The 22,782-nt window shown below is 35.0% G+C and overlaps 2 protein-coding genes and 1 long non-coding RNA gene across 4 annotated transcripts; all 3 read left to right on the forward strand.

The window, feature by feature from the left end:
• Window positions 1-2,613: 2,613 nt before the first annotated feature.
• Window positions 2,614-18,143, forward strand: LOC131523766 (myelin and lymphocyte protein-like). Its single transcript, XM_058750411.1, has 4 exons — window positions 2,614-2,901; window positions 4,492-4,656; window positions 4,999-5,118; window positions 17,414-18,143. The coding sequence occupies exons 1-4, from the start codon at window positions 2,821-2,823 to the stop codon at window positions 17,486-17,488; spliced, it is 441 nt and encodes a 146-aa protein (XP_058606394.1). The 5' UTR covers window positions 2,614-2,820; the 3' UTR covers window positions 17,489-18,143.
• Window positions 13,612-16,920, forward strand: LOC131523767 (uncharacterized). Of its 2 annotated transcripts, XR_009266846.1 has the most exons (4): window positions 13,612-14,677; window positions 15,054-15,116; window positions 15,295-15,574; window positions 16,503-16,920. It is a non-coding gene; the product is annotated as an uncharacterized LOC131523767 (long non-coding RNA). The 2 variants fall into 2 exon arrangements; XR_009266845.1 differs by having other exon boundaries at window positions 13,612-15,116.
• A 489-nt stretch (window positions 18,144-18,632) lies between the features above and the next one.
• LOC131523765 (myelin and lymphocyte protein-like) lies at window positions 18,633-22,534 on the forward strand. The gene is given in 5 exon segments (XM_058750410.1): window positions 18,633-18,886; window positions 21,099-21,266; window positions 21,721-21,781; window positions 21,784-21,854; window positions 22,071-22,534. Coding segments are annotated over 5 exon segments (465 nt in total). The 5' UTR covers window positions 18,633-18,796; the 3' UTR covers window positions 22,146-22,534.
• The last annotated feature ends 248 nt before the right edge of the window (window positions 22,535-22,782 follow it).

The raw sequence follows: 22,782 nt of genomic DNA on the forward strand, positions 1-22,782 counted from the left end.
TCAAGTATAATACCGTCTGTACCTTTTTGTGTGTTCCTATGTGTTGATAGTCACTAAAATCAAATTTGCTTTTAATTAAGCAGAAAAATGTTCTAAATGTGCATTCAGATGAAATAACATTTTCTCTATTATACCTAAAATCCCTGAAACTTTGTATAGGATTCCTTAGCAAAATACAATCTCCATGAAGCAGTCAAATTTGCTCAAGGTCACTGAGTTAATAGGCCATCCCTCCTTGGGTCTGAATCATTCACCTTGGTGCTTTCAGCTTTATTTTCTTTATTTATTTTTATTATTTAAATACGATGCATCTGTTCTGTTTTCTAGGGCTGTTAATTTTTATTTGGCATAATCAACAATGTGTAAAATACTTTTATCCTTTTTAAAATGGAAAACAATTTCTACATCAGAGAAAATAATAATAATATTTTATTATTATTAGTTATTGGACTTTGTCTCTAATTGTAACCTAATTTCTTGTGACAGTGACTTCATATAACACAATCTGATTATATATCTCAAAACTGCACTCTATGTACTGCAACTCAGCCCATATGTACTGTAAATTTTAAGACATTTTCTGCATTGATGTTTCACAGCTGTTTTACCCATATTTTAAATCATGCATTTCTTTGTGTTTTATTTTAGGGTTGAAGGAAATGTCTTAATGTAACTTTACGGAAAAGGTACTATTTTTATCTTGCAATTATGACTTTATTGCTCACAATGTGATTTTATTCATTTTAAATTTAATTTTACATATACTTTTTTATTTTCACAATTACGTATTTTTTTATGTGAACTGACTTCCATTTTAAAAAGGAAATAGAAAAAAAGTGATACTCATGGAGTAAGATGCTGAAAAAACAGTGAAAAAAGAAGCTCCAGCAGAATAAAAAGTGCAGCCTGTATGAATTTGGCATGTATCAATTCAATTCATCTGCCAAAGTAATGTATACATGATATCTTCACAAATATCTTGGCCAGCATATTGTAATTAAATAGATTCAATGTTTTAATCGATTGACTGGCCTGTTGTTTACATAGCAGTGATGGTGAACCGTGGCTACCAGTGGAAGCAAAAGAAAAACATATAAAAATTTCATGTCATTTGTTTCCCTAGGTAACCAGATCAGAAGAGAAACAAACAGGCATTGTTTGAAGCTGTGCAATGAGTGTTCCCATGAGCAACCAGGTGTGTGTATGTGTGTCTTCATCAGACACCAGATCCACCAGCCACTCAGCCAAAGGTAAGTTTCTGTAAGAGTCGATCTGTCCGACACACAGCCTCTCACCCTGGGGAAAGAGAGTGTTAGTGAATGAGTGAGTGAGTGTGTGTGTGTGTGTGTGTGTGTGTGTGTGTGCAGACATCTCTCTCCCTAGTCAACTGATGTGGATTAGATTAGATTGGATTGCAAAAGTCAGTGAAACCTTACATTTTGTCAGTGAAACACATTATATTTACCAGGCACACACACACACACACACACACACACACACGCCTGCTGCTGGATGTTTAACAGGCTCTGGTGTCAACTGAGCGCCCTGGATCTGATGGTTAAACATTCACATGAATTGTTTCCACATAGTAAATATTTATATCTGGAACACAAGCACCTGAAGGGAGTTCATTTTATTTGTTCATTTTTTTTCAACTCACTCATGGCCTTCCCAAATGCACTGCTGCTAATGTGTTTTACCTCTGAGCAACAGTGTCATAAAATTCTGCTCATGCATTTTGAGTTAACTTTCAATGTTAAAGTGCATTAAACAAATCTTTTTGAATATCCTTTATAGTTGCATAGTCATCCATTCAGATTAGAACTACACTGAGAAAAAAGATTGTGCTGCTTGTTTAATTTACTTGATTAAAATGAGCTACAGTTGTTCAGTTGCTATACATTTTGTCCTAATTTAATTTGATTGTATTCAATCCATTCAAATAAATGCAAATGAAAGTTTACTTAAATCATTTGTGTTGGAACTACTTGAATCATTTTTTTTGTATTAACTGAAATTGGTAGGTGCATTTTAGTTTCCAGCATGCTTTGCATAGGGCTTGCTTTAGGAGAGTAAATGTTGAAATTAAGTGTTGTTTTATGGGCTTTTAAGTGAAGGGAAAGACCAGTTAATGTTTAATGTTTAGTTATGCTTGACGTCCAAGAGTTTTTATTGTGCTGAAGTTTTTGTGGTTACCACTGTGCTGAAGAGTAACTTCTTATTTGTGCTGTTCTAGCTGCAGAAACAAAAATGAATGTCAAACAAATGTCAAAAAAAAAATGTATGTTTAAAAGTAAGGACAGAAGGTAATGACTTTGCTGTTTGAGTTGAGTCGCTCATATATTTTGTACACCATCTCAATCTGAACTTATAACTCATGCACATATGGATACATGATTTGCAAATACACAAAGATATGCAAATCTGCAAAATTACAGTCATACAAACATTTACGGCATGCACTTACATTACAGAAATAAATGAAACAATGTTGTTGTTGTTTTTTTCTCTAATATGGCTCACAACATTTTCCTGCATCGAGTCAAAACCACATCTCACTTCCTGCAGTTAATGATGTTATCAGTCTGGCTTTGCATTACGTCCTGCAGCAGATGGACAGCTCTCATGCTCATATTATGCTTAGATACTTACACTATGCTTTCAGTTTGTAAAAATATACAGATTTTATTTGTTTTATTTGTTTTTCACATAATGCAGAAAACAGGATAGGGAGGGACATTATAGTTAAGGAAGAAGTTTAAAAGTCTCAGTTCATCTATCATCTCATGTTTTTGACATCTCCTTTAGTACACAGACACAATGGCTTCTTCAGTGAGCATGATGCCCAGTGGCAGTAAGATTTTCACCACCATGCCTGATATTCTCTTCATTCCAGAGTTTATAAGTATGCAATCAGCAAGATCAAATCATACATTCCATTACTAATAACCACCTAATTTAATTAATCCTGAGGGTCTCATAGTTTGGATGAAAGACAGAATAAAGCTCAGGGTTAAAAGAAGAGTGTAACAAGAGTCTGGATAATTGGAGATGATAGAGATTTAACAAGCAGATTAAATGGTGTATGGTGAAACTGCTGAGTTTTTTTTTTTTTTATTTAACGTCAGTCAGATAAGTCAAGGCAGTTATTTCCTAAACGTTTTGGATTAACTTTGCTAATCAAACTTTGCGTGACACACCTTGTGGCAATTATATATTTTTCTTGTAAATGTATTTAAATTAAGAGACTTACGAGAAATGGCATGTATTTTGTTTTTGGCAGTTGCTTTAGCGAATAACGGGATTTGTGTCAAAACTAAACCTTAGTGTCAAGAACACTAATCCATTTAGTTGCAAGATACAAAACAAGCTGTGAATACTGAGAAAGAAATGAATTACAGTGAAATGAATAAAATATTTCATTGCGGCAGGTTTTATTTAAGAGTCAACTGAGCTTCTCAACTGGTCTGTTGGTGCACAGCAGTGAAAAAATTGTTAAATGCAAAAAATAGACTGCTGCTAACCTTATATCCGAGCATAGTTCTGATAGCAAAAAGGGAAGAGAAAACCCTTCCCATATCTTTTGTTGTTGTCATCACCCAACACTATACTGTGGCATTTAAGTGTAAATTATCTTCAATTTGCTGAATTAGATAGACAGGTTACATGACAATCCCTCATGAAACCATGAAACAACACAAGAGAAAGGAAATATGACTCTTTAAAAATTCAAGAAATAATTAGAAACCAGTCAAGACCAGAATAAATGATTTTAAGAAAAAATTGGCTATTGGGTATTTTTTTTTTTTAACGTTGTTAGTGTTAATTTGATCTGAATGAAAGAAATAATAATAAAATATTACATAAACCAGTGTATCAGCACCAGGAATTTCAGCACTTTTTAAATTATTGTTTAGTACAATCTCCATATAGTTACAACACCTATGTTTTTAAGTGACAAAAAAACCCCCAAAAAAACAAAAACTTAATTTCATGCAACAAACAAAAAATTGTTCATAAGAACATCTAAGTCATTGTCAGTGTGAATTGCATATTTATGAATAACCTGCCACATAACTGATCTACATATGGATGTTAAGGCAGAACATTTCCTCCAGTGAAAAGTGATCCAGTGAAAAGCTCTTGCTGCCAGATCAGGTGACATCGTTTCATGAGAAATTCCTGCCACGTCCATTAAATAAGATAAACAGCAGCAGGGCTCACAGAAATATCCTGGCTGAGCCGGAAGATGAGGACAGAGACACTAGAATTTACATTTAATCAACACAAATACAGTATGCTAGCTGCTGTGTGAATGGGACAGTTTGAGATTCACTTTTTTTAATATAAAATACTGTTGTCAATCCCATGAATGTAACCAGCTGTTTAATAAGAACCTAGTGAGTTTGTAGGTCTATATACAGTACATGAAGCCATGTTTTTATATGAGTAAGTTTGTGTTCAGGTTTGCTGTGTGTTCGTTTGTTCCAGGTGTTTGGTGGATTGGTGTGGACACTAGTGGCCTCCACCAAAGTGGAATCAGCAAATCCTCAGGGCTGGGTCATGTTTGTGTCCCTTTTCTGCTTCCTTATCACCACTCTCTGGTTCTTCATATTTATTACTGGCATAAACCAGAGCAGCATCTGGCCTAGCTTGGTAAGAAACATAAGTTTGTTGTTTTACCATGGTTTTTTGTTTTTTTTTATTTGTTTTTTGGTCATAGGAGACAACCATTTTGAAGACTATGTTATTACCATGGTAGTCTCCAAATCCTATATGTCTAACAACCATGGCAAAGCCACAAACTTATGTTCCTTTTAAAACAAATCCTAGTAGTATTTTATTGCATGGGCTCCCATGTTCAAAGTTTGGTTTCTCAGACCAATATTAAACCAGATGTAGACCTAGACTATGACATTTTAATGTTTTAATAAGGACATTACATAATGAAAAAAGCCCTGTACATGACATATACTTTCACTTCTGCTCTGTCTTTAGGATGTAGGATATCATGCATTCAGCGCATTCTGTTATCTGAGCGCTGCAGTGCTTTTGGCTAATGTCACTATTAGAAAACAAGGAATGGATAAGGTGTACCAGCTAGACATTGCTGCTGTGGTAAGACTCATTTATCATTTGAACAATTTACACTGATCATCCTGTTAAAAAAAAAAAAATCAAAGTACACTGTAAAAAAAAAAAAGAAGTTGAGCCAACTTAAAATTTTAAGGCAACCAGCTTCAGCAGATTTTTGAGTTTTCTCAACTTGTCGTTTTAAGTTTATACAACAAAAAATTGAGAATCTCCCACAAAAATAAGTTGAGCAAACTCAAAAATCTGCTGAAGCTGGTTGCCTTAAAATTTTAAGTTGGCTCAACCTTTTTTTTTTTTTTTTTACAGTGTACTGTCAATGGAATAGTTTACAAGAAAATAAAAATTTGCTCAAAATTTACTCAGAAAAAGCTTTATTGCCAAGCGTGCTTGTGCACACAAGGATGTTTTCTTGGTAATGGAGGTTCCAGTGTACACATAAATTCAAGAACAAAAAATAAAAGTACAAAGATAGTTGAAGCAGTGAGGTTAAATCAGAAAATATTTAAGGATTATGTACAGGAGTACTAATAATCCTTTCAGCAGTCTGGACTATCTGTTGTAGTCTCCATATGTCTGATTTGGTAGCTAAACCAAACAAGGCATATATACAGTTATATGCTCACACTCAGGCCATCCAATATGTAGATGTTTCTTCATCGGAAGAGATTTGGAGAAATTATGCATTACATCACTTGCTCACCAATGGATCCTCTGCAGTCCAAACAGCTGATAAAAACATCACAATAATACAGTCCATCAATTATAAAGATAAGTAAGAAACTATGTGTTTGAAACAAACACATAGAAACAAATTCCACCATTAACACATTTGTGACTCTGGACCACAAAACCAGTCATAAATAGCACAGGTATATTTGTAGCCATAGCCAACAATACATGGATCAAAATATTTATTTTATGACAAAAATCATTAGGATATAAGTAAGATCATGTTCCATGAAGATATTTTGTACATTTCCTACCGTAAATACATCAAAACTTAATTTTTGATTAGTAATATGCATTGCTAAGAACTTCATTTGGACAACTTTAAAGGCAATTTTCTCCATTTTTTTTTTCCATTTTTTTTTATTGCACCCTGATTCCAGATATTCAAATAGTTGTATCTCAGCCAAATATTGTCCTATACTAATAAACCATACATCAATGGGAAGCTTATGACTGGTTTTTCTGTTGCAGGGTCACATTTTTTAACTTCAAACTGTCACTTCCGGATAAAATACAAGTCCTCTATCTAGAATATTGCTTGCTCTAGTGAAAAAGACGAGAGAGAGAAATATGCACAGATCAGGCACCATTTACAAGTCCAACAGTTCTACACAAATATGTATTATATTCAGTGGTGGAAATGGCCAGAATTCACTGGGGGGACTCTAGCTTGGAAAGGGGCGGGCGGGTGGGGGTTAATAATAATAATTTTAGATGACCTTTCGGATGTATTTAATTATAAAACACTTTATAATCTATAATAACATTTATTAACAACGTATTTAATATTTTCTCTAAACTTTCTTGTATATTTAGACAAGCACCTGCAATTCTGGCCAAATTAAAGATACGCTGTGTGTGAATTTGCACATATTACGTTGCAAAAACGTTTGCAGTTAGTTTTTAATATTTCATTCTTGAGGACTCTATGCTTACATTTCTTTTCAGGAGCACTAGTGCTCCTACTTAAAAATAAATAAATAAAAAATAGGAACAGACCTTCTGATCAATGATAGGAGGGTCATTCCTAGGATTCGGTAACATTTTAACTTGGAATATACATGTTTTTCAACTTCTAAATACCCCACATCATTAGGCACATATCAAACCTCCAAAAAATATTAATCATATTTTAATATATCATATTCAAAATATCGTATTTTCCCACCTCAGGCATTAAAGAGCTTTTATCAATTTGAGTTTTTTTGCAGCTTTTTTTTTTTTTTCTCAACCCCGTAACGGACAAAATGGGATTGGTTTAAAAAGGATTTTACACAGAAATCGTTATAAAACAAACATCTACCTACTGCTCTTGTGTCCCTGATAAAAATGTAATGTTAACAAATGTAACATTTATCATCATTTTCACATTTTTATAGGACTGAAGCTAAAAATACACAAATTGTTTGTCTACAGTCTCTTTATTTTTGTAAAAAATATTTTTAATTTAAAATTTTAACTAAAACCACAATTTTATTGTTTTAGCCCTTAACATGTCAGATGGTAATCAGCAAGAAATACTTTTGTTCTTAATTGTCTTCCCTATATTTTTCTGATGGGGTTGAAGACTGTAACACATTTGAAGGGATACATTGCCTTAAATTTAAATTTTTAGTTTTCTTTCTGTCTCATATTGTCCCCTTGTTTCTGGGTCTACATATCTGCATGGCCAACATTGTCTTTCTGCTGCAAATGTGGGCACAATTTCTGATGTATGATGCTTGTCCATGTTTAAGTGGACAAATTATGTCAAAAATTCTATTTAAAACAAAAATATGAGTTGTCATGATTTTGGAGTATATATATATTTACTGAAACCATAACTATTTTATATTTTTTTCATTAAAATTATTAATAAATGAAGCAAATAACTCAACCCTGTCACAAGTTTACAACCCTGTAACAATGAGAAATACATATATTTGTGATGGGGTTGAGTGTGACGGGGTTGTGGCCACTGTTGCTCATGTAGCATAGGAGATTAGACCATATATGGCAGCAATAAAATAAACACATTGTATATACTTACCTATGAAAATAAAATGTTGTAAAAGTAATAATTTTCCATCTTAATTTTATATGACGGGGTTGAGTTGTTAAGCTTGACAATACCCTTCCTGACCATAACATGCCTCAAAAATATGAATAAAAAGTATGATACCACTAACCATTTTCTGCACCACTATTAAAGAGACCTGGATGAAGTCACATATGAGTGGAGACCAAATTATTATGGGTGAAGAATGGTTAGTGTAACGGGGTTGAGTTCAGACTGAGAGACATAACTTTACAGTCTGTTTTTTTAATCAAATATTTTGCATTTTTTTAGAAAAATATTTTTTATAAGAAAGGAACACAAGTAAATGCTTACATTGTTGCCAAAAATCACAGACACTATGCATATTTTGTTAATAATTTTCTAAGTACAAACTCAGGGACATTACAAAATGCAAAATTTTTGATAAGACTCAGAGGTGGCATTAATGCATCTCATAATAACAATGTTATGAGATTAATGTTTTAAATATATAAATTTCAATAAATTAAATGACTCAATTTATACTTTAAAAATGAAACAGAAACTGCCAGTAGGTGGCATCAAGTCACTGTCTTTGTCACTGAATCATTCATTCAATCGATTCATTCAAACGGCTGATTCATTTAGTTAACGAAGCAAATGACTCTCTTTATGAATGGGTCATTGAATCATTGACTCACTAGATTTGTTCAAAAGCAAAGATTCATTCATAAACGAAACAGCGCTGTGTCAAAGACTCGCGCAGAGGCTCAGCTGTGACTTTGTTTTTTAACTATATTTTTGTTGACGAAATAGAGCAAAATAGACAGTGTTCCTAAAATGTAAAATGGCGGTAGAGAAGCATTTCTATTGGCTACAGTCTGCAGGTATTAAATGGCAAAAGACGGCATCGCGCAGCGAACCATAAACACAGCGCTCCGTTTATATGCAGAACTGTGATCGCTTTCGTAGTATTTTGATTGGATAAAATATAGAAATCACTATAATTTCCAAATAAACCTAACCAGTTTAAAATGAAATTTTCACTGAGATTGCAAGATGGTGGGCCGCTCTAAGGTGACTGAAAGCCTGCGACAGGAGGTTGTCCAAATGAATGCTAAAGGGAAGACCCTTTCAGCCATTGCAAGGGAAGCTGGTCATTCCAAATCTGTGATTTCTTGAATATTGCAGCTGTAAAACACATTGTGTTTGGATTAGAGGCTGACATTTTTTCGGGATTCCCACGGGTCACGGGGATGGGAAACAAAATCGCTACGAATCACGTGATTGGGACGGGAGAGGAAAAAATGTCATCGGGAGTGGGCGGGACCGGGATGATACCCAACTTTATACACAAATATACCTTTTATATAAATAAACTATAAACTCAGTTCTAGTTGCCCTGTCTCGCTCTCCTCCTGTTCGCTTTGGTGTGGCTGCGTGATTTCATGACGATGAATACACGCTATCATTCAGCGACAGTGGCGGCGCCAGGGCGGGGCTTGACGGGGCTATAGCCCCATCTGAAACTTGCTTAGCCCCAGCACAGCCCCACCAAGGATTTCCTAATGATGTTCCTGTTTTTTAACTGTGGTGTCACTCTCATTAACATTGAAAAATAAATATTAAAAACCTAAAAAAAAAAAAAAAGGTGCCTATTATGTGGCCTATAAACAATTAATAATATGAGGGAGGGGTCAAGCAACTCGAGCAAGCAACGGGCAAAGTTTGCGCAAGACGGTGAACGTCAATTCACTAGAGAAAGTGAAAGTAAAAAAACTGACGGTTAACGCTGCAGTAACGGCGCATATTCTCTCCGAGGCACCGAGAAACGAATCTAATTTAACATATGCTGATAACGGTATATAACTGTCTTAAATTATTCCCTTAATATTTCTCTTGTGGCTCCTAAAGTGAAAAACACGAGACGAAACGTATTTCGCGTTAAACAGGTTGTTTTTGAAAATCGGTGCATGAAATAAAGCTGCTCTGAATTTTCATTGATGACTGCAGTAATAATAATTATAGTCCTATAATTAATTGTATAAATTAATAGACCTGATTTTAAAAAGAAAAAAAAAAAACTTTTCAATGAGAAGTAAACGAATAGCCTATCACAGCGCATCATGCGGTGATGCGCTATGAAATTATTGCGGGGCAATAATTTCATGTAATTTAATAAGAAAAGTAATCTAATAATAATAATAATAATAATAATAATAATAATAATAATAGGCCTAATAATAAGAAGAATGTAACAGGCCTACATTAATTGGAAATGCTAAATCCTCTTAATATTGCCAATTTTTTATGCTTTTGACAATATCTCTGGCTATCTACACATGCATGATACGATGCAAATCAGCACGGGAAGGTTATCACCCGCAATGTGTGCCCGTGTGGAAATTACTAGATATGTGTAAAATAAAATAAAAAATAAAGGTAACTTAAATGAATAAATAAAATAAAACAAAACAAAACAATGAAAAAAAAAATCCCAACTTTCTTTCTTTTCTATATTCATTCATAAATCATATTACTTTGTAAGTGTCATATTTGGCAGTTGGCATTAGAAGTTATTAACAGTGGCAAGTTTAATACCACAAGAAAAAATTTAAATATGCCTTTTTCAAAGCTGCTGTATATAAAAAACTGATAGCTAAAGTTAGGCGTTCATTCAGGCCCGGCTCCAGGTACGAGTTGAAGGGTGGGCCAAGTGATATTCCAGGTGGGCAGGGGTTATGATTTTTTTTTTGGGGGGGGGAGATATAGGCTACTATTTTTATGCCCCCATTTTTTTTTTAAAGTGAAAGGATGAATGCCTTATAAACAGTGTCATTTAAGACTTGCATTTAATTCACCCCAAAATGGGCCATTTGCACATTTTCACGTAAGTTCTGCTACTTCATGGAGTAAGGATAATTATGAAATTAATATTAGCCACAACAGAGGTGCAAATTTTGCAATACATAATTCAAATTTTTAAAATTAAATAGACCGCAGCAATTAACATTTTGTCAGAACCTCTAGTAAATTACAAGCTATTTGTTTAGTTGTCTACTGAGAATCATAGGAGAATATGATCTCTATTTGAAAAAAAACAAAACAAAAGAGATAAATTTTTCCAGAATTGTACATATTCCTATGTTTGACTGACTGTTTCTCCCATGGCAGTGACGGGCAAATGTAATCCCTCCCTCCCCTCCCCATACCATTTACAATTTTTATATATAGTGAAAAAAATCCATTATAAAACACTCGTGCTTTTAAGCCAAATACAAGCTGAAACGACTCTCCGCAATCTCTGATCTCGGGTTTTCTCTGTATTAGAGCTGTTTTAAACTTGCTGTTTGAACGCGTTCGTTTACTGGATCCTTGGACTGAAAAGTTTACAGGAGTTTACCGGTTTAAAAAATATCTGATCGCAAAAACCTGGTCCTTTTGATTTTTCTTTTCATATTATAATGTACTGATTCAAATTAGAAATCAATAATTAATTATTATTTTGCCATCTTCTCTGGGGACAAAGCAGGCGCGGCGCAATCATCAATCATATTTAAAGGGAAGCCAGCGCGTCCTGACAGCATCACTGTCTTTACTGGGTGTTTTTAGGGAATATTCGCATTTATTCACAGACGATTTGATTAGCGAATCATGTGGTGGACTGTCATTATTTTGGCTAATGCGAGACACCACTGAATGCGCATCAGAGGGTATTTAGAAGTAGGTATAGGCTACGCAAAGCCGACTGATAAGCCTTATACCTGAATATACCCTGCACTACACCACTGAGACTGACGAAACCATACATCAACAGATTCTTAGCTTATTGACAAATATCTGATCTTGTAAGATGTTCTCCCTTTACACAGAGCACTGTCCCACTAAACATTAGACGTCTGACGGACGTGCAGATTATGTCTATATTGCGTCCGTCGGTCCAAGACCAATTCTGCACGTCTACACGACGTGCAAACTAGGTCCGCTATTTGGACGTCTAACCAAGACCCCATTTGGACGTCAATATGCAGTTCTGCATTTGAACGTCGGACTAGGTAACTTTTTTTGGACAGAAAATTGACATTATTAATGAATGTAATATTTATTTTATTTAAGACAAATATCAACATTGTTCTTATCAGCATGGTTAATGAATATCAATATAGGTTACCTGTGATGAAGCATTATTTGTTATTTAAATATTTATTTATTGAGTACATGATGTCTAAAATGAGTTTAAGTTTGATGTAGAAAAGACGTCCACAAAGACCACATTTGGCCTACAATTAGCCCTTATACAGAGGTCCTGTGGACGTCAATACTGGACGTTCATTAGACGTTGGAAAAAAGACGTCATCTGGCGTCACAGTCTGCACCTTCAGGGGACCAAAATTGGACGTTCAAAAACGAAGTACAAAAGACGTTGTTTGGACGTGTCTTTGCTCAGTGGGGTACGCGTGATCGCCAAATCGAAAGTGAAAGTGAAAGGCGGCGCTCATTCAAAGCATTTCAATTTCGCGCATGTTGATAGCGGCTCCCTGATGCGCGAAAATACAGTATTAGCACGTATTTGGGTGTGGGCGGTAAGAAAACGAAAAAGAAAAAATATATGAACCTCCATTGAATATCACAACAATTTTGTGATTGGCTGTTATGTGTGGGGCCAGGGTGGGCCAAGCTTCTGATTGGGTGGGCCAGGCCCACCCTGGCCCCCCCCGTGGAGCCGGGCCTGCGTTCATTACTTTCTCTCAATTTAATTAGTTTTTTTAGCACCCCCTCTGAACTGTAAAACCCCCCCTTAGCACCCCCAACAAAAAAATCCTGGAGCCGCCACTGTTCATCGACCTCAAATATGGATTTTCATCTGAAAGATGTATGTAGTAGCAACTTTACATGACCGCTCAATGTGATGTTAACCTAGAGAAATGTGCGCAATTGAAGTGTTTGTGTGGAGAGTGGAAGCTGAATAGCGCGCTCGCTGCAGGACAGGCGCCGGTGCGCTCACTTGCTCTTAAAATCTCCGTAATTTTTGGTCATACAGATAAAAGTAGCCTAATACATCTTTCGAATCTGTAAAGACTCGTTTATTTGTGTACACTCAGAATAACAACGAAACGTTGCGCTTTAAAGCAATCAGGGCGCGCTTTAGGTCTCTGAGCGAGAAACTTCGAAACTCCGTCTTTGAAAAATATATCTATAGAGAGTGAAATGTCTACTTTCAAATGAAAAAAAAAAAAAACTAAAAAACTAAATTCAAATAGAAAACGTGTGTTAGCATGGATGATTTACATAAAATTTAATGTGTGCAATGTAGCCTACACTGTGCATAAACTGGCTTTCAGTTCAATATAATAACAAAAAAACTACATTTTGGGTTTTTATTCAACTAAGGTGGGCACGCTGTGATCTGTACTATATTTTTACTGTAACTGACAGATTTCGGCCAAAAAAAAAATTATAAAAAAAAAAAAAACGGGAGTGGGAGGGAATGGGAGTAATTCTTCCGGGAGTGGGCGGGACGGGATTTCCCCCCCAGTTTTTTCGTGGGATTGGGACGGGACGGGATTTTTTTTTGTGGGAGTGGGACGGGAGAGGTTTCAAAATGCACTCCCGTGTCACCCTCTAGTTTGGATCAAACATATAAACCGTTAGATTACTCTAGGCCCAAATGCAATGATAATGATGGATGTGATTTAACTGGAGCATACACTGTAAAAACTAAAGGTGCCTCAAATATCCCTTTGAGTACTCGAGGAACTTCAAAATGTAATTTAAGTGCCTCAAAGCTCTTTTTTTCATAATGGGTTCCTGGAGGAACCATTTCAGTCTTTGCAGTTCTTGCAAGAACTTATGGGATCCTTGAAGCACTTTGTTTCCAGTTCTGAGGTTCTGGAGTCACCCTTTCATTACACTGAGACCTCAAAGTGCTCTGGAGGTTCCTGGAGGAACTCAAATTTTTTAAAAGGGTTTTTGTAAGATCTGTTAACATTGAAATGGTTCCTGGAAGCTCTGACTTGTATAAGCCAGCATCTGGAGGAACCCAGAGATTCATGTGACAGAAATGAAATAGGACTGATTATTATTATTGTTGTTATTATTATTATTATTTACTTTTTTGGAATGGTATGGAACGTAATCACTTTTGTGGCACTTGGCATGTGAAAACAAAAAACTTGGGCATGATTAGAAAAGACTAAATAGTCTTACAAATTGTCAAAAAAAGGGACATGCAAAATCTAAAAATCAGCCACGTATATCTAAAAATTATGTCTGAAAACACTGTTTTCAGCAATAGGGAATATACACACAAGGCCATACAGGCAGGCAGTGGCTACACCATGGTATTACAGATTATTTTCTTTCTTTCTTTCTGTCAGATTGCACTTTTATGCCTCCATTTGTTGGATTTTAAATACCTTTGTTGTATAACTTAAATACTGCAATAACTGAAAAAAAGTTTTTAGTTTAGAAACAAATGTAAAATTATTTGAAGGTAGATATTGTTTTCCCTGAAACTTTAAAGCAAACATTAAAAATATTATTGAACTAAATATGGCTCAACACATTGATTTAATTAAAAATACACTAATTATAACAATCAGTACAAGTGTAATATTTATAATTTTTATTTCCCTAATGAAATAACTTTCAATTATTCAGAAATAATTGTTTAACAATTAATATAATAAAAAAGTATGCTGTTGTCAGTCAGAAGAAAATGTCCTCGAGCACCTGCTGTCTGCTCGCGCGCGCACAAGTGCGATTTCAAATACAAAGTATCATTAACGGTTCCTCTCCTCAAAGAAACAACCACAGCGCTGGACTGTCGAACAAAAGGTGAGTAAATTCTCCAAAATAAATATACAGATTTACTATTTGTACACAAATTTCTGTACTGACACGCTTAACTGTATGTTTTTATATTTAAATGTTTGTTGTATACCATTTTAACCGCTAATTTAATAATCGCGATGCTAGCTATCATAATGAACTTAGTGGGGCGAAATGGAGACTATTAAATCACAAACGGCGATTTTTAGTCAGCTTTGTTCATTATGTTCATTGTAACTCTGTTCTTTTCTGAACTAATTTGTTGTCGTTTACGTTTGTTAATCGTTACCCATCCATGTTACATGTAGACTATCTAATAGCTTATTTTTCGATTCATTTAACTTACAGAAGAAAAACTGTTTTTGTCCTTTTCTCTCCTCAGAACGTGTACGTTACATACTTGAGTTCTCTTAAAATGTCACAGGGTTCACTGAGCAGCACTAATGTAAGTAGACCTATTTTTTTTTTTTTTACTTTGAAATAACTGAAAGTGTTTCAGAGTGAGGCCTAACGTTAATCCAAAATTATATATGAATCCAGTCTTATATACAATATTAATGTTACACTGAATTGAATTAAAGAATTTATAATTTATCCATGTTTTCTTTTGTTTGTTTTTTTAGCAGTTAATGAAGACATATGTTTCATGAATATGGCTCTGTAGTGGACTGCTGGAGCTGCTGATGTCTGTTGCTGGCTGACAATAAAGTGATCTCTTTGGACTTACCTCATCTTTTGAAGGTGTGTAAATAACAACAATTGAGGAGAAACATCAGAAACCGATCTAAAACATTCAATTACTTATAGTTTATATGTTTTATTTTTTTCCACTTTTATATTCTTCTGAGAAATCCGAGCCTTGCTCCTGATCCTGCTGTGCTGGACTGTATATGATTAATTGAGGTAAGTCTGAGTTTGTGCATTTTGAGGTTTACACACACACACTATCTATCTATCTATCTATCTATATATATATATATATATATATATATATATATACACACACACACACACATATACACACACACACACACACAGGTGCATCAAAAAAAAAAAAATTAGGATATCGTGAAAAAGTGTTTTTTTGTAACTTATTTCAAAAAGTGAAACTTTCATATATTCTAGATTAATTACATGTAAAGTAAAACATTTCAAAAGTTTTTGTTTGTTTGTTTGTTTTAATTTTGATGATTAGAGCTTACAGCTCAAGTCAAAAATCCAGTATTGGATTGCTGCAGTTAAAGCTATTGCTATTCAAATCATCAATCTTATTGTCTCTAGCAAAACAAATCATTACAGCTCCAAGTGAACCATGTTCGACAGCTCACCAAACTATTGTTCAGGCTTTAATGTGTGTTGCTGCAGACACACGGAATTTGTACTGTAGGGATGGTCATTTAATTCAACTCAAATATAAATATTTTTGGCTTTCGTGATCTGTAAGCTGTAATCACCAAGATTAAAACAAAAAAAATATTTTTTTGAAATGTTTTACTTTACATGTAATGAATCTAGAATATCTGAAAGTTTCACTTTTTGAAACAAGTTACAGAAAACTTTTTCACGATATTCAAATTTTTTGAGATGCACCTGTGTATATATACATACACACGAACACATACATACATAAATACATTCAAATATACATACACTGTGTGTTATTGCAATAGATATTGCATTGAACTAGTCCACAACCATTAATCAGTACACCAATATAACAAAATACTCATTTTAAAGATACTCTGAATAAAACCATGTGCTAAATGAATAAATGTCAATATTTTGTTATTAAATTTTATGTAAATCCCTCCTTTTTCAACGAACTACACAGAATCTTACACTAACTGTGGTAATGGAGACCCATTTGGTGAGAGCAGCACTGCAGATTTTCCTGATGGTGAGGAGCTACTTGCTGACGAACCCACCAACATGATTTCACTTTATAAGTGCCTTTGTTCTATTCAACATTATACAGAAAAGCTGTTAAACGTACAGCAAAGTGTACTATTTTTCTGCTGCTATTTGTTGGGTATTCAAGAGGAGATCATCAAGCTACCTACAGCTGTCTTGAGGCTTATCAATTTCTTAACTTCCTGTGTGAATTTTCCCAATATGTGACCTCTATTTAGAACAAGAAAGAATGTTAATGACTGCGATGTACATTAAATTTGCTCATTTGAATTGTACTATTTTTGAGGTATGATTGTTTTAAAGTTCTAAGATATTTGAGTCACATTTATTTGTTTATGGTTTTGTCAAAGTGTAAGTTTTATTTTTATTTTTATTTATAACAATATTAACACTGGTGTTCCCATGAATTTGATTGTGATGTGCAGTATTGATTATTTATTTGAAACTTCTATGGATATTGTTGTTGTTAATCAATAAACAATGTTTGATATGTATTCATTTTAGTTTTTCTGTTTGTTTATTAAAATAATTAAATGTCAATAGCAGGAACAATAAACTAGAGGGAGGGAGAGGGGAACAAATATTAAAGAACTGAAATTGAGAAATGGTGCCTCGAAGCACCAAGGTGGTTCCTGACCATTCTTAATAAAAGGGTTCCTCCAGGAACCGTTAAAAGTTCCTCAGAGAACCACCCCTTTTTAAAGGGTGCCTAGAGGCTCTACAGAGGGTTCCGCCACAGTGGCAAAGTGAAGAACCCCAAAAGGTGCCTCCAGGAACCTTTAGTTTTTACAGTGATAGCATAAGGCTTGATTACGTTTCATTTATTTGCAGGTGATGGCGTTTATTGTCACATTACTGTACTGGACTCATGCAATCCTCTCTGCTCACCGATGGAAGTCCTCTTGAACTTTTGAAGTCCAATTTTAAGCCACAAAAGGGAAACACTCATTCAACAGAACATCACTGCCAAACCCCAGATGAACCAAAAACAAAGCTATGCGCAGAACAGATTTTTTCTTATTGTTCCATTTCTGCTTTTTGACATAACTAAGTGAACTAATTATTTTTTATTTTTTTGCCTTAAAATTCAAATCATTTATGCAAGCGGCACATTCAATATTAAGTTAGGCTACTTGTTGAATGAGTAGCGTAATGTCATTGTTGGCTGCTGTTTTTAAAGACTTAGAGGATGTCATTGTCTGTAAACCTGTAATAAAAGGCATCAGTCAAACAGATTATCCCAACAAAAACACCATCCTCAAACAATAAAGAGAATATCAGAAACAGATCCTTACCTTAACTAGCAAACTAACCAGCAGAACACCAGGAACACACCTCCTACTTTAACAAGCCACCCATCTTAAGCAACCAACAACAGGATTTTTGAGGAAGTGCTTAGTATGAAACTAGTTGATTTCGTATGGCCAAATAATTCCAGAGTATTTGATATGAAGATTTTGAAGTGACATTCTGGTCTAATCTGATGCCCATGAATGAATTTTAGCTTTGTTTGAGCTGTAAAAACAAATGAAAGTATTGTACTGAAATTGTGTATCTGAGATGTGCCTTTTAAATAAACAAATCTACTGATAGACCTATATATTACTGATAATCTCGGTCCATTATTTGATTGTATCAACATGTATGTCAGAAACTAGTCAAAAGATTCAGCTATATTTCACAAGAGTCATATTCCTACAAGTAGGCTACTACTGATTAATGGACCTCGCCCATATGTTATACATGTTTATTTAAAATTATGGTGTCGACATTGTTCAAAACTATGCCCTTGAAGAGAGAGGGGACACTCCTTCTCCTTATCGATGGTTTCTAAACCTACAATGTTGCTACACTGTTAGCCCAACTGTTTTTGACCCAAACTTTATTCACAGGGCAAACATCTTCCCCTCCACAAACACTTGGTCAGTCGAATGTGTCTGTGTATTTGCAAACACCTGAGCAGACTGACCTGTTCAATATTACTCAGCCTGTCCTGTTGCCACACTGCACCCATAAACAAAGCCCTCGTTCCTCAACCCCAGCCCCGCTCAGTGAAAGTGGAGCGGCCCGTTGCTCTCCTCACGGAGGGTGTGTCCATACGGAAGTTTTAGTAATGGAAGAGCAGGTTTTTCTGGTCTCCAGTGGACATTGAAAAGACGCGCCCGTGGCTCCGTTACTCCACTCATTCGTCTAGAGGATAGCGGGAGCGCGACCATGGCAGCGGCCACGCAGCAGATGTCGAGTCTGCCCAGCGGACTCCGGATCTGTTCCACCGTACCGGACATCCTCTACCTGCCAGAGCTGGTGCGTGAACGGAATATTTCATGCTCAGAAATTACCATGGTTTATCATAGTCTTATCCGGTTATTGCAAAATATCAGATTATTTGGGACCACTTAAACAGTGTAAAACACTTTCAGAATATTTTCTTAGCTTCGTCCATTTTTTCTAAACTATTTAAAATTTTGGTCTTTTTATTTATTTATTTTGTATTATTATTATTATTATTATTTTAAATTTGAAGTAAAAAAAAAAAAAAAAAAAGGAAAATGGAAATAGGAAGAAAGCAAAACGGGCGAAAATAGCTTTTTTTTTTTTTTTTCTCCAGCTTAACGGCTTCTTTAAACTGTACCCTATATTCGACGGACATTATAATAGTAAACGTTTGTAAAGACATGCTACTGTGTTATTGTATTTGAAAAGTTCGTTTTTGGTGTAAATAGCCTATTTCGTAACGACAAATTTGATACGTTATATGTTTTCAAAACAGTAGGCTATGTGTTTGTGTATAGCCTATTATTGGTAGTTCCGTCTCATTTTTATCTATTTGTATTAAATAGGAGAGTGGAACGGTTGGAGAGAAAAGCGTGGTTGTTTTACTAAAAAAAATAAAAATTAAAAAAAATTAAATAATTTTTAATTATTAGAATTTTATTTTTATGTTATTTTTATATAGACCTGCACTTTTTCGGGATGTAACTAACTGTGGGTTTCTAGTGACAAGAGGTCTCAGTCCAGCACCTCCACAAGCATTTGACACCAAGGTTAATGAGGGACACACAATACAGTTCACCTATACAACCCATACGCTTGGTATAACCTGTAATGATAGATCAAAGAATGGTGTTTGAAAGAAAGAGTTTGTTTTGTGGTTCTGGTTCTTGTCTGAGCTCAGTATAGGAGCTTTGAAGGGCATGAATGTGCGCTCAGGTCATATATCAGTCATTCAAATGAAAGGCGAGATGAGTCTGTGTGTGTTAGGAGGATTAGTGGAACAGACAGAGAAAACAGAACGGTGTGTGAGTCTGCGTGCTTTTTTAGCAGTCTTTGTTCTAGTTCGCAATTTAGACGCAATATATTTGATAAACATGTATGTGATGATAATAATAGGCCCTATGCTTCTATAAACACAGCTGGTCTTTTAACTCTTGTCAGGAAAAAAAAAGTAGGCTAAGTGTAGCTGAAAAGTTCTTATGAAAAGTTTTCTTTGCTGGTTATGCACCTGTGGCTATTGAAATATCATGACCTTTTAATAGTGCCCGTTTGTGTGTATTTGATTCTTGTCGTGAGAGTAAATTAATCCATGGGTGTGTAAGAGAGAGAAATGCATGAATAATGTGTTATCGAAATAGGAGAGTGACGTCGCATCGCATGCTGTTTTAGGTTTGTGTCTGTGTTCAGAGTTGATAATGCACAGTTAGCCTGTCATAATCACGCCTAAACATCATTTATTTATTTAAAAAAAAAAAAGGAACGAGAAAAAAAAACCGCAATTGATATTGCACAGTCATTTATTTATTATGAAAAACATATCAATAACTAAATATGTGACCCTGGACCACACAACTTAAATAGCTGGGGTAGGCTATATTTTTTAGCAATAGCCAAAAATACATTGTATGGGTCAAAATGATCAATTTTTCTTTTATGCCAAAAATCATTAGGATATTAAGTAAAGATCGTGTTCCATGAAGATATTTAGTGAATTTTCTACCGTAAATATATCGAAACTTAATTTTTGATCAGTAATATGCATAGCTAAGAACTTCATTTAGACAAGTTTAAAGGTGATTTTCTCAGTATTTAGATTGTTTTTGCACCCTCAGATTCCAGATTTTCAAATAGTTGTATGTCGGCCAAATATTGTCCCATACTAATAAACCATACATCAATGGAAAGCTTATTCATTCAAATTAAATCTCAATTTCGAAAAATTGACACTTATGACTGGTTTTGTGGTCCAGGGTGTAACAATACCTACATTTCAAGTGGCCTGTGATTATCTGTGCTGGTCTGGTGAGCTGTAATTATCAGGGAAGGTTTGAACTGCGTACAGACATTTTATGTGGAGTGAATTTATCATTAACAGGTGTGTCAATAAGAATGAATGCATTAAACTGCATTACTAATTATCTAAATTCAAAGGTTACTAATTATCTAAATGCACTTGCACAAATTGCTATACTGAATGTACTAAATTTGCATGTGTGTGTGTGTGTGTGTGTTTATCCCACAGGTGTTTGGAGGGCTGGTATGGATCCTGGTGGCATCTACACATGTGACAACGCCAAACCCTCAAGGATGGGTGATGTTTGTATCAGTCTTCTGTTTTGTGATGACCTTCCTCTGGCTCGTCATCTTCGCCTGTGGAGGACACAAAAACAGCAGCGCCTGGGCTACAGCGGTGAGCAGAGAGCAGGCTAGCCTATAGTAGCTCAGACTTCCCCACTAAAATAATTCAGATGACTAAAAGATATGACTAAATCTAAAAGCCATTTTAGCCAAAAGACTACTAAAGCTAAATCAAATAATTAGGGGGTATGTCCAGCACTCTCTCTCCACCTTCAATACCACGGCTGAGGTGCCCTTGAGCCAGGCACCGAACCCCCAACTGCTCCCCGGGCGCCGCAGTATAAATGGCCGCCCACTGCTCCGGGTGCGTGTTCACGGTGTGTGTGCACTTTGGATGGGTTAAATGCAGAGCACTAATTCCGAATATGTCACTTTCGTCATATTTTATTACTATTTTCTAAACTAGCGAATAAACTGTGATAATGTGAGAAATGTTGAAGGTGTATGAATACATTTTGGTTTGACTGTATAATGGATTGACTTCCTGTGATGTCTTCTGTGTGCAGGACTTTATTTATCACCTGATTGCTGTTGTGTTCTATCTGAGTGCCTCAGTGATCCTGGCCTTATGACCATCACCCTACAAAATGCACCTATAGCACCATATGACCAGTACTATAAAATCGACATTGCAGCTGTGGTAAACACAAAATAAAGACTTTATTGGTATCTGTTGATATTGAATTGTTTGTTATTCATGCTTATTCCCCTATTTGTATATTTAGGCTAGCTTAATTTGTAAAAAAAGACCTTTAATTTATAATAATATTTAGCAAACCTAAAAATAAACTTCCATTTTTTTTTTAATTGTATAGTTCAAATGTATGGCTGAATTTGTACTGTCTCTCTCCCTCAGGTGTTCTCGTATGTTGCCACATTGCTTTACTTCATCCATTGCATCCTTTCTGCTGTGCGGTGGAAATCCTTCTAATCAAAGAATCTGAGCAAAAGAAAAATAAATCTGACATAAATTGTTTGATAAATAGTAAATAAACACGGGAAAACCACTGGGGCTAAAAGAAGAATGTCAGGGGTCAGCAATCATGATGGATTAAACCCACTGATGTTTTCCATACTAGATTATTCCAGCCTAATTACTTTTCTAATGATGATGCATTCTTATTTTTGGGGGAAGGGAAACTTTTTGAAATGCTAACTGTACTTGTACAATGACGCTCAGTGTAGATGTGGATGAAGAAATAATATGGGTTTTGTATACTTCTTGTACCTTTGTAACAGATAAATCAATTTTTGTATATTTAGCTACTACACACCATGGACAACATAATATTTTAATAAAAGAATATGAACTGGACAGAATTCCCTGTCTTCCCCTCTCTTCATGTATTGCCTGTATTAATGATGCATTTTCATATAGGCAAATGTCAATCACAGTATTTACTGATGTTGAACGTTTCATAATGTGTAGATTACAGTATTCTGGCTTTTAAATGCTTGTATGTGAGAAACAAGCTTGTGACAGATGTATTTTAACATAAAATATATTTAGCTGAGCTATCTCTCTTTAAAAAAATAGCTTTAAAAATATTACTAACACCAATGGAGAT

This window comes from Onychostoma macrolepis, chromosome 17 (assembly GCF_012432095.1).
Source record: "Onychostoma macrolepis isolate SWU-2019 chromosome 17, ASM1243209v1, whole genome shotgun sequence".
Taxonomy (NCBI): Eukaryota; Metazoa; Chordata; class Actinopteri; order Cypriniformes; family Cyprinidae; genus Onychostoma; species Onychostoma macrolepis.

What these genes read in the sequence shown, in the direction of transcription:
- LOC131523766 (XM_058750411.1), top strand. Translation starts at nt 2,821, where the DNA reads ATGGCTTCTTCAGTGAGCATGATGCCCAGTGGCAGTAAGATTTTCACC. An exon ending in TTCTCTTCATTCCAGAGTTT is followed by an intron (nt 2,902 to 4,491) that starts ATAAGTATGCAA and finishes CGTTTGTTCCAG; the next exon opens with GTGTTTGGTGGATTGGTGTG. An exon ending in AGCTAGACATTGCTGCTGTG is followed by an intron (nt 5,119 to 17,413) that starts GTAAGACTCATT and finishes ATTTATTTGCAG; the next exon opens with GTGATGGCGTTTATTGTCAC.